Here is a 12,919-nt window from a genome sequence, read left to right as displayed (position 1 = left end):
TATCTGTATAACAAGGAAAGAGACTGAATCAGGAATCAAAAATCCTCCCAACAAAGAAAAGTCTGGGCCTATTTGGGGTCTCTGGTGAATACTCTCAAACATTTAAGGAATTAACACCAATCTTATGCAAACTCTCTCAAAAATTGAAGGAGAGGGAGCACTTCCTAACTCATTTTATGAAGCAGGATTACCCTGGTACCGAAGCCAGACAAAGACACTACAAGAAAAATAAACCATAGACTAATATCACTTATGAATATACACAGAAAATCCTCAATACATTTCAGAAGATTAAATCATACAAAGTACCTACTCTGACCAAAATAAAATGAAGTTAAAAATCAGTAACAGAAAGAAAACTGGAAGGAAACAAAAGGAAATTGGATTCTACTCCGTGATCAACTGGGATTTACTTCAGGAATGCAAGAAAGTTGATCAATGTAATACACAACATCAATACATTGAATTACAAAAAAAGCACATCATCATCTCAACACAGAAAAACTATTTGACCCAATTTGAGAATTCTTATCTTTCAGAGACACGTGCCAAAATATTTACAGGTAAAATCATATATGGCATTTGCTTCTAAGTAATCTGGACTAGGGGAGGAATACAAAGTAGTTGAACTGGGTGGGGATACAGACAAAATAAGATTATCCACATATTGAATCTTGTACCTCATCTTTCTACTTTCACATGTTTGAAATTTTCTAAAATAAAAAATTTAAAAACAGATGAAAAGACATTTTAAGAGGATACTTTTAAAATAAGGCAGGAAGGAAACTGGAAATATGTTAATATAATACTAAAAAGCATTATTAGGAATAAAGAGAGTCTAAAAGCAACAATTCACCAGGAGGAGATAACAATGCTAAACCTGTTTTGCCTTTACAAATATAGCCTGAAAATATATAAAATAAAAAAGAAGACTTAACAAAATCATAATGAGAGATTTTCCCATTGCTCAGAAATAGATTAGGCAATAAAAATAGACTATATAATATTTAAAAAACACAATTAACAAGCTTTACGTAATAAACATACTGTGAACATATCAAAAACACATACACAGCTGCTTGGGAGGCCAGCGGGGGAGGACTGCTTGTGGTAAGGAGCTCAAGACCAGCCTGAAATACATGGCAAGATCCCATCTCTAAAAAAATAGTTTTAAAAATTAGCTAGGCATGGTGGTGCTTGCCTGTAATCCCAGCTGATCAGGAGGCTGAGGAAGGAGGATTGCTTAAGCCCAAGAGTTGGAAGCTGCCGTGAGCTATGATTGTGCCACTGCATTCTAGCCTGGGCAAAAAGCAAGATCCTATCTCTAAAAAGTTGTTTAAAAATTAGCCAGGCATGGTGGCGCTTGCCTGTAGTCTGAGCTAATTAGGAGGCTGTGGCAAGAGGCTCACTTGAGCCTGCTTCTACTGCACTCTAGCCTGGGCAACAAGCAAACTTCTATCTCTAAAAAGGAAAAGACAAAAAGAAAACATACTGAATTCACTTCTTTTTTAAAGGACACTTGGAACATACAAAAAACTAACCACGTATTAGGCCAAAGAGCACGTTAAAATATTTTAAAAATTGATTTTATATGCAACATTTTATATCACTCAAAGCAATTTTTTAAAAAATCAAAGACCAACAACAAAAAGCATAGTTCAAATCCAAATATTTGAAAATTTAAAAAGATCACTGACTTGCAATTAAAATCAAAGAAAAATCAAAACAGATATTAGGAAATATTTAGAATTGAATATAACAAAAATACATCTGAGAATTTATCAAATGAGTAATATTGTCAAGATAGATATATTGCCTTAAATGAATTAGAAATGAAAATCAATTGACTAAGTATCTACTCCAGAAATAAAAAAAAAAGAACCACTAAGTAAACCCAAGGAAAGTAAAAAGAAAGGAAACACGAAGTAATTAAATCAAAAAGGGAAACAATAAAAAAGATCAATACAACAAAAGTTTCTTGAAAATACTGATAAAATAAATAAACTCCCAGCACAAATGGCTCCAGGAAAAAAAAAAAAAAAAAGAGCGATGGCAAAAAATAATTCTGGGAGTACAAAAAGAAAGACTGAGAATCTATAAGTAAAGATGCATGGTGTTATGATATATACATATTGGTTTCCTTCCACGGTTCCTGTTTCCTAACTCCCATAATCTTCGTTATACTGTTGGGGTTCTTTAGGCCTCAGGCAACAGAATCTCTCTCTCTGACCTTCTCCTGGTCTTTCTTTCATCTGTCCCAGTCAGGCTGCTGATTGTGGGTCAAAAGACCCTCATTTCAGAAGAGTCCTGCTCCAAACCCTAGAGGAAGGAATACTACACGGAGAGGCCAAGAAAACTCTGAGCAGACAGGCTTTGCTGGCTTTAGCTCGTGTGCATTTTTGTCCAATCACATTTCTGCACAGTTGTCAATCATGCCTATGTAATGAAGCTTCCATAAAAACCCAAAAGGACAGGGTTCAGAGAGCTTCCAGACTGCTGAACATGTGGTGGTTCCGGTAGGGTGGTGTGCCCAGGGAGGGCATGGAAGCTCCACACACCTTCCCCATACCTTGCCCTATGCATCTCCTCATTTGTATCTTTTGCAATACCCTTTATAATAAACCAGTAAACATAAGTGTTTCATGAGTTGTGTGGACTGCTCTTGCAAATTAATTGACAAAGAGGACAAATTAATTGACAAAGAGGGCATCATCAGAACCCCAACTTGAAGACCATTGGTCAAAAGTTCCGGAGGCCTGGACTTTTGACTAGTGTCTTGAGGGTGGGCAGTCTTGGGGACTGAGCCCTCATCCTGTGGGATCTGATACTATCTCCAGGTAGATAGTGTTGGAACTGAATTGGAGGACACCCAGCTGGTGTCTGCTGTTTCCTCTGTAGGGGAAACCCCCTACTCATTTGATCACAGAAGTCTTCTTCTGTGTTGATGATTGCTGTGGTGTGAGAGCAGAGGAAAAATGAAGTTTGAGAGTTTTTTCCTAAAAAAGATGTAAAAGAATAATTTTTAAATCAAAGGACAATACTAAGAAATGCTTTCTACTAATTATATCAGAAAATATATGAAAATATCTTCTAGAAAATACAAGTGATCAAAATCCAATTTCTAAAGAACAGAAAACCTGAATATAATCTTGAGAAAAATATCAGTAAAAATCTACCCACAAAAAACACGAGGCCCACATCCTTTCACAGGTAGATTTGTTCCAAACTTTCGAAAACATCTTCCGATAATAGGGCAAAAGGCAAGTTTCCCAATGCATTTATAAGACCAGAAGTTTTTCTATTTCCTGAACAATTCAGTGCAATAGCTGTTAAGTGAGACAGAACAAGTTCCATGTCCTGGGAGACGCCAAGGTCACCTGAGTGGGGTTAGAGCTCTAGCAATGGGTGGAGGGTGACTGCACAGACAAGCCAGTTATGTGGGACATTGGAGCCCAGGTGGGAAGCTAAGCGCACCCATGGGGGACAGTGTGGCAGCGAGGATAGTGGATTGGTTATTTACAAGGGGAATTAATCAAATAAGTAAATATGGTAAAGATAATAAGTGCTGAGTTTCTCAAACCAGAATACACACGGTGGTGCTGTATTGCAAATGGCAGTATCAACGTAATCTCATAGTCTTCAGTGCTGTGTAGATGACTGATAGATAAATATCCTATAACTTCGTCACCTAGAAGGCTGGAAGCAATGGTATTTCCAGTAGGCATGAGCAAACCTAGCAACCTTGTTTCTGAATTCCATTCTCCACCAAAGGAAACCAGAGCTCTTTAGGAAAAGGATTAACTACAGGCCTAGGGCAGGGAGAGTTAAAGTCTGAACTCCTGGGCAGGCGCGGTGGCTCACGCCTATAATACCAGCACTTTGGGAGGCTGAAGTGGGCGGATCACGAGGTCAGGAGATTGAGACCATCCTGGCTAACATGGTGAAATCCCCGTCTCTACTAAAAACACAAAAAATTAGCCGGGCATGGTGGCGGGTGCCTGTAGTCCCAGCTACTCGGGAGGCTGAGGCAGGAGAATCGCTTGAACCCAGGAGGCAGAGATTGCAGTGAGCTGAGATTGCACCAATCCACTATAGCCTGGGCGACAGAGCAAGACTCTGTCTAAAAAAAAAAAAGAACTCCCTCTCTTTTTGTGCTATCAAGTAAGGAAATGCTCAATAAATGACGTTGGGGGCATGTTAAAGATGCAAAAGCCAGCTTTAAGGGGCTCCCACTGGCCAAATCAGGGACAATTTGAGTATCGAAATATGTAATGATAATAAAAGATTAGATAATAAGTTAATGATAATAAGAGACCCATGGGTCTATATAAAGTCTCAAAGTGTCTCCACACAAGTTATCTGTTTACCTTAAAGGAGAAAATTTCACAGTGGAGGCACATGACAGAAATCCACCTGAACCAAAGTGATCAAAGTGTCAAAATAACAGGACAAATTGAAATTTTGTGCCACCTGATAGGATCCAAAAATAACACAACATTGCTTCTGTGATATTCTTCTGAAAGATGCATAATTCAAATCCAATCATGAAGAAACAGCAAACAAACCCCAGCTGAAGGATGTTCTACAGAAAACAGGCCTGTATTCTTCCAGTGAAGGTCATAATGGTCAAGGAAAGACTGAGGAACTACTGGCAATAGGAAGGAGACTAAAGAAACATAATAAATAGTTCAGGGAACAAATTATTTTGCATTGGGCTTGCAACTTTTCTGTAAATTTGAGGTTATCTCTAATTAAATTAGCATAACCTCAAAAATAATGATAATATAGGAAAATTAAAGACTAACCCCCCTTATGTAAAAAGATGCAAAATTATACATTTTGAGCTATATGTATTTAAAAATTTTATCAAGAAATGTTTGTCTCCAAAATGCAAGAATGTTTAGATATCAGAAAACTCTATGTGCTATTACATCAAATTATATTCCCCAAAAAACCAATTTACAGAGTAAATAAGACATTTGAATCATATTAGCAGGTGAATAAAGAACATATATAAATCCAAAGTCATTCATAGTTTTTCTGAACATCTCTAAGCAAGCTAGGACTGAAGGGGTAACTAAATAGCCCAATAAAAGGTATTTATAGGGGAAAAAAACTCTAACAGCAAACATCACACTCCATGGCAAAACTTAAAAATTATTTCCTTTAAAATCAAGAATAAGGAATCAGAAACATCCTTAGAGCCTGCTGTAACTGCTTCATTTCAATAATATATTACATTTTCAGCCAATGCAAAAAAGACTAAAATAAAAGGCTTTAAGAATTGAAAAAGAAGACAGACATATGATGCTAAAGAATTATAGGCTGGGCAAGGTGGCTGATGCCTGTAATCCTAGCACTTTAGGAGGCTGAGGCGAGCAGATCACCTAAGGTCAGGAGTTCGAGACCACCCTGGCCAACATGGCAAAACCTCGTCTCTACTAAAAGTACAAAAATTAGCCAGATGTGGTGGCGAGCACCTGTAATCCCAGCTACTCAGGAGGCTGAGGCAGGAGAATCGCTTGAATCCGGGAGGCAGAGATTGCAGTGAGTCAAGAATGTGCCAATGCACTCCAGTCTGGGTGACAAGAGCAAGACTCCGTCTCAAAAAAATAATAATAATAATAATAATTATAGTATGATATTTGCAAATGGATAGCAAATAAACCAATTCAGTCCTAGCCATAAATTTATCTACATATGGGACATTGCTATAGAATACTGAGTGTCATAAATCAGTGTGGAAAGTATAAATGATGAAAAACTGGTGCTAGGCTATCCATATAGGAAAAATACAAAAACTATTTCCATACCTCACATCATACACAAAAGCAGATTAAAAGCATAAAATGTGAAGATCAAAACTTTGAACACTTAGGGAAAAAATGCAGAAAACATATTTACAATTTTAGGATTAGGGGAATTTTTTAAAGCACTATACAAAAATGTAGCTCTTATAAAAACTGATGATCGTTACACATTAAGGTCAAATGATCTGTATGACCAAAAGAAGTGAAAATGTGGGAGAAGGTATTTGCACTAGATAGATAGAGAAGACCATGGATTAACATGTAGAACATATAAAGATGTCTTACAAATCAACAGAAATAGGTCTAAGACATGAAATCTGACAGTCAAAAAAGAGTGAGAGCAAAAGATAGGCAGATACTTAACATCACTAGTAAGCAACAGGTATAAGTTAATACCATAATAAATTATCATTTCACACTGTACCAGAATGGCTGAAAAAATACTGAAAAGGCCAAGTGTTCACAGGGGGTGAAGGTTGAGGGATTGGCAAACAAAAACAAAACAAAACTGTATAAAATGTTGGTGGGAGTGTAACTTGATACAAGCTCAAGAGCAGCTTGGCAATAGTCCCTGATTGCTCCATTTGTTTCTGGCTGGAGAAACTCACACATGTGCCTAAAGAAGTACTGTACAATGCCTGCAAATCTCAAAGAACTGGAAAGATCTTAACTGTCTAGACATTAAGGAATGGATAGTTACTTTTCCCCCATAAAAGAACAATTAAAATGAGTGAATCAGGTCTACATATATCCACATGGCTGAATCTCAAATACATAATGGTGAATGAGAACAGCAAGTTGCATAAGGACACACGTAACACCACTTATATAAATCATGAAAGCCCATAAAATAAAACTCTATATTGGTTATGTATACACACATGTATAGTAAAATTATAAAGTCATACAACAGCCCGATAGCCACAGACTTTTGTTACCTCTGGGGAGGGTGAGAAGGAAAAGATATAAGACCTTGCTGTGGCCTCTGATGTTTCATATTTTAAAATTTGAAACAAGATTATCGAAGGTAAATTGTTAACACCTCTGAGAAAAGCGGGGGAATTTTGCCTCAGATATAACTGGTGGTGACTGCTGGGTAATAATTTTTATTATACAGGTGAGAATGCGAGTATCAGAGGGCATGAGGAGGAGAAAGCTGAGTCAGGGAGGCAAGGGGACCAGGAGGCAGGAAGGAATTTATACACTGAAATAAAATGCAGATCAAGAAGAAATGCCTGTAAGGGCCAAACATATTCCACTAATGAAAACAAATGCAAATCCCAATTCAAAAGAATGAAATAAAACCCAGTAACCTATCACATTCCTCCATACTCACTATAGACTCTTTTAAATGACATGCAGTCCAGTGTTGATGAAGTTCACTTTTTTTCCCCGAGTGAAAAGTATTTGCCTTATTTCAAGGTTAATTTGCAGCACCTCCCCCAAAACAATTAACTTATTTACCCACTGAATAAAATGTGTTGAATCTCTGCATTAAAAACAGCATCTGCTACACGTAATGGAGGAACACAATGGGACTATGAACTCTTCTAGTTCATTTAGTGCATAAAACTATTATATAGCTATTATTTTTCTCATTTTACAGATAAATTGAGATTCAGAGAACTTAAAACCTACCCCCACAACCACCATGCTGACAAGTTAGCATGAGCCGTAATTCAAATTCAGTTTGCCAGACAGCCCCAAGACCCATACCCTTTTCCCTATACCTAACTCCCTAAGAGGTAGATCTTATGTCCTGCTCTTATGTTCTATGTGGGCTGTACTCACCATACACGTTATATTTCCCCATACAATAGAGTCAGACTAGAGGAATATATCTTTTGAACCAGGAATTGCTCTCCTAGGAATTATTTGGAAAAAAGATAAAGAAAAGTTATATTTAAAAAGTGGCAGCTCCAGACCAAGGAGAATAAAAAATAAAAACATTAAAGAATAACAAGTAAAATTCTCCACATCAGGGACTAAAACGATTTTACAGGTCAAGAAACATCTGCATACAAACTAAGGAACCTACGTAAATTCATACACTAGTTATGGTGGGGCCAGGATCTCAACCCAGGCAGTCCGATTCCCAAACAGGCATGGTTAATGGTTACGCTATTGTTTTATGAGCCTTTTTGAGATCCACAGTGAGAAATATATTTTACCTCACTTTTGTTTCACACAAAAGTGAAACAACTTCTACAAAACATTGACCTTAATATGTAGCAAAAACATAAGATCTATCTCATGATCCATGATTTTGTTTCACACAAAAAACAACTTCTACAAAACAACATTGACCTTAATACGTAGCAAAAACTTTAAGATGCTGATTTCCAGTCATGAAATTCTCTCATGACCCGCAATTTAAAAAACACACAATGCTTAAGTGCTTCAAAAATACAGTATTTATTGTAATAACTAGAGTAGCAAGAAGAAAAAAACTAAGTGGAACTACGTGTTTAGCAACAGAGCTGAATAATTATGAATATAAACAATTGCTATTTGGAGAAAATACATTACATTCATTGCTTGGAACCATGAATAATACTTATATATGTAGGAAATATAGAAAAATAAAACAGGTTAACATAATAAGGATATAAACAATTACTTTTTTTTTAATTTTATAAAGACTTTTATTTTTCCTTACAAACTGGGGTAGTTAGGAGACCTGATAATAGCTACTTTTTTATTTTCTTGGCACCACAGCAACTTACTTATGTGTTCCTTCTTGCATATCTGTTCCAGATCATAGTCAAGTTTTCCAATTCGTTTTACTAAGCTAGCAAAATTTTTTATACCAAAAAGAGTAAAATCAAAACAAACGCTCCTTTGTTTATAGATGAAAATCTGGAACCAAATAACACAACATTAAAAAAACAAAACTTTGCAAACACATCCTAAAGCTACACACATTGAAGCGTTACAGCAATATGCTCCCTGGGTTCGTTCTCCCTTCCCCCATTCCTCTGCACTGTGCTTTTGGGTCTCAGACCCTTGTCCAGGGGGTCCCTCTGAATCCACCTTTCAAGAGGATGGGGCTGGACCACTAGGCTGAGGTCTGGCCCTGTTCTCCTCATCTGCCAAAGCCTCACAGTACTGCGCTGGCCAGTCCTTGGGGTCTTGATTATGGACCTTGGCCACAAACTTAAGAACTTTCATCTTGCTGGTTTCCAGGTTGGTTCGCGGGCCCCACTGGAATTCGTAGTCCACGGGGTCGGTGTGGGGTATCCGCCGGTATTCCAGGTAACGCTGTCGCACAAAGTCCTCAGTAATGAGTTTCTTTGGATCTCCGAAAATTAAATGCTTCTTGGTGGGGTAGACCCCTAAGCGCCGCAGAAAGTCCCAGACTTCAGTCTCCTTGATGGTGTTGCCCTTCATAAAGATGAGCCCTAAGACGATCATCAGGAGGCCCGTAGTGGGCGTGCCTTGGTCACCCCTCATCTCGGCATCCTCCTCCACAGGCTCTAGGGTGTTGATGAGGATATAAGTGTTGCTCTTGGGTTCAAGTTCCACCAGCTTATACCCGAAGACGTACTGGAGGCGCTCGGCGGCCCGTTTGAGGAGGTCGGGGAAGATGTCCCTGTAATCCCCGATGACGTGCTTCAGTATGTCGGCCCGCTTGATCGGAATCTTCTTCTGGTCTTTAATCAGCAAGAACTGCACCAGCTCCGACACTTTCAGCTCCAGCTGCTTCTGGGTCCTGGGTCCCACGGCGGGGGCGGCCTGGGCCCGGCGGGCGCCCTGAGGCGAGGGGCCCTGCGACCCCTGCGAGCCGCCCGGCCCGCGGGACGTGCTCGGGGCCTCCTCCGCAAAGCCGTCTCTGGGGACCTGGGCGTCTTCGCCGGCCCGCGAGGCCCCGGAGTTTCCGCCATGGCTCCAGTCTCTGTCCCTCTCGGCCTGGCCGCTAGAGCGGCCCCGGTTCCTCGGTTTTTGTAACATGTCCCCGGCTGCAGGTGCCGGCGCACACTCCGGTAGGCAAGCAGCCGCGGCAGGGATTGTGGGTCGGAGACCCGCCAACGCCCGTGCCTGGGCGGGGCCCCAGGAGGGGCGCGCAGTGTCGGCTGAGACTACGTGCTGCGTCATGAAGCCTGCGCCTTGCGTCACGGCGGCTGGGCGGTGCGCCTGCGCGGCTGCGGCGGGTACCGAAAGGAACGGCGTTTTCTGTGCAGCCGTGCTGGTCCGGGTGATGATTTTTTAGTATAGTGAAGTGTTGTTGTTAGCAAACCATGCAAGCAGAGAGCGAGAACCGAAACTCCTAAGCAAGTGTGTCGCTAAATTCAGACCACACAGGCTCAGGCAAGTTTTACAGACAGTATTAGGAGTTTCTAAATCGGGAGCATTTGTAAACGGAAAGAATTCACAGGATGAATGTGTGAGAAAAAAAAAAAAAAAAGGTGAAGGGCCGACCGTGGAAGTAAAGTAAAAGCATTTATTTCTACACAAAATGTAGAAGGACATAAAAGACCCAGAGGGCTCTTAGTTTTCGTCCCTACGCCCAATTTCATACCCTCCATCCCATTGCCCCCAGTTACTTTCTCTAATGCCCCGTGGAGTCTGTTAAAAAACAAAGTCTGCTACAGGCTTTCCGCGCAAGCAGGACTTCGGTTTCACTATTTCCATATTTATAGTCTCTGCATTAAACTCCTTTAGCTAGACAACTATGAGAAAACCACACAAAACGTGTCAATATTAAGTAAATGTTTTAGCTTGGTCACATGGGTTTATCTTTTGGAAAACAACTGCTTTCGGCTCACAACCACAATTTTAGCAGAAATAGGTAAGAGGAATGCTGCAAACAAACGTGCACTCTCAAGAGATTACCACTTAATTTTGGGCATCACTGATCAAGAACTGCAATAATGTGGAGCTCTTAAATTTCTTAATTAATAATATATTAGCCTTGAGAAAGAAAAAACACTGGGGTATTTATCTCTCATCTATGATGTGATATACAGTCTCTACTGTATATTTTAATTGTGCAACTCAAGTAGCCAAAATGAGTCATTTCATTAACTCAAACCATCAGCAATCTGCTGCCATTACTTCTATAGATCTTAGCAAATTTGTTTCTTCTCTATTTATTGACTTGCAAAGAAGAAACTGAATTTCCCTCTGTGTCTTTAAAGCTACCCAGAAAGTGGATAAACTCTTCAAAGAACCAAATTGAGTTCCTCTTTAATGCAAATATATTCAAAGGAAAGCAATTTAGAACACATTATCTGAGTAATAGCATCAAACACAACCTTATTAAAATTTTGTTAAATGTTAGTAGCATAAAACTTTTGTTTGTAATTCAGTAGGAAAATGCAATCTGATAATGGCACTGGAACTGCAATAGTAAATGTAAAATCATATTCCATGAACTAATGCAAGTATGCTAAAATCTGGTATGCGATGAGTAATAACTTACTGTTCCACACAAGATATACATCCTCAGGCATTAATCTTAATGACAAAGGCCTACTATGAAAAACAAATATATTATCAAGGCATTCATTTTTTTACAATGAGAAAATTCATCTGCTTCAGTTTCCTTGCAAATTAAAATTTGGACTTAGGTTCATAAAAGCTTCCTGCCATCTAGAATTCTGCAAAAGGTCCCTACTGCAGGATGTGGATGTTGTACTGAAGGAAGAGAGAGACCCTCTCATATTGTTTTATATTGTTTTATACTCAGTACCTGTTTTAAGAAAAAAACAACAAGGAAGTAAAACCAAAGACACGCTGCCCGGCACCAGGCCCAAAACCAGGCCTGGGCTTGCCTGGCCTAAACCCAGTAGTTAAAAATCAACTCATAACTTAGAAACCGATGTTATTAATAGATTCCAGACATTGTATAGAAGAACATTGTGAAAGTCCCTGCCCTGTCCTGTTTCTCTCTGACCACCAGTGCATGCAGCCCCTGTCACATACCGCCTGCTTATTCAAATCAGTCACGACCCTTTCATGTAAAATCTTTAGTGTTGTGAGCCCTTAAAAGGGACAGAAATTGTGCATTCGGGGAGCTCGGATTTTAAGGCAGTAGCTTGCCGATGCTCCCAGCTGAATAAAACCCTTCCTTCTACCACTTGGTGTCTGAGACGTTTTGTCTGTGGCCCGTCCTGCTACAGTACCTTGAGTCAAAAAAGTTCGGTGACCAAGATATAAGGGGAAAGTGGAAAATTAGATAAAAGCTATTGTCAACAATTGGGCTGGTTTTTCAGTGCTCTTTCTTGCTAAGGTATTCACGTACGTTACCAAGCAGCCCACCAGTCAGACTACCCCCATCACTGTGAAAATCAGCAGCACTCTTACCTCCAGCAGCACTCTTACCTAGATAGCTGCCTGTCATTACTCAAAACAGAGAAGAGATGCCAGTTTTTAAGTCTCAAAACATCTCTCTACACTCTGTCCAGAGGAATGCAGGTGAGAAAATGCAGACATAAAATAAGAGTATTAGAATGAAGTTTAGGCCCTGCATGAAGTCATCCAGACCCACATTCCACCTTGGATTGATACCAGAAGCCATGGATGTTTGGGGAGAAACTGTGGTGATAACAATACTAACATTAGTAACAATAAATATAACTGACAACAGCCAATGATTATATAGTAGTTGCTGCTCCATGTCTGCAGTTTTACTTTCGTGGTTTCAGTTACCTACAGTCAACCACAGTCCGAAAATATTAAGATATTTCAAAGAGAAACCACAATATAACTTATTACACTATATTTGTTCTACTGTATTGTTAGTGTCAACTGAAGGATGACGAGGTTCATAAATTTGGAAAGAGCTTTATTTCTCATAAAGGGTTGCAGTCTGCGGGGTGGCCATTCCAACAGGCTGGGAAGCACAACCTCATGCTAGAAGCCAGAAACAGACACTTCAAGGGAGGGCAAAGGGAGCAGGAATCTATGCAGAATGGGGTGGCCAAATATACACATTTAATAAGCTATAGGAGGAGTCATGAACATTTACGCAAGGAGAAATGTGCACATGCGCAATTGCACTTCGTGTCTCTCCCTGGGATCCATATTCCAAAATTGGCAGTGTTAGCATGATCCAGGGTAGGAGTTTTCAGCCCTCTGACATCAAAAGGTGAAGTAGAGGACATGAA

General features: G+C 39.6%; 2 protein-coding genes across 5 annotated transcripts in view; both read right to left on the bottom strand.

The window, feature by feature from the left end:
• Nucleotides 1-12,919, bottom strand: part of ENTREP2 (endosomal transmembrane epsin interactor 2) — a 468,111-nt gene that overhangs the window by 139,676 nt on the left and 315,516 nt on the right. The window lies entirely within an intron of this gene.
• On the bottom strand, nucleotides 8,202-9,898 carry NSMCE3 (NSE3 homolog, SMC5-SMC6 complex component). The gene has a single exon (XM_054450961.2). The coding sequence runs from the start codon at nucleotides 9,759-9,761 to the stop codon at nucleotides 8,847-8,849; it is 915 nt and encodes a 304-aa protein (XP_054306936.1). The 5' UTR covers nucleotides 9,762-9,898; the 3' UTR covers nucleotides 8,202-8,846.

The sequence above is a fragment of the Pongo pygmaeus genome, chromosome 16 (genome assembly GCF_028885625.2).
Source record: "Pongo pygmaeus isolate AG05252 chromosome 16, NHGRI_mPonPyg2-v2.0_pri, whole genome shotgun sequence".
NCBI lineage: Eukaryota > Metazoa > Chordata > Mammalia > Primates > Hominidae > Pongo > Pongo pygmaeus.
This window is presented reverse-complemented; position numbering and strand designations above follow the sequence as displayed.

Bases quoted from the DNA above. Each gene is read 5' to 3' on its own strand.
- NSMCE3 (XM_054450961.2), bottom strand. From the start codon at position 9,761: ATGTTACAAAAACCGAGGAACCGGGGCCGCTCTAGCGGCCAGGCCGAG.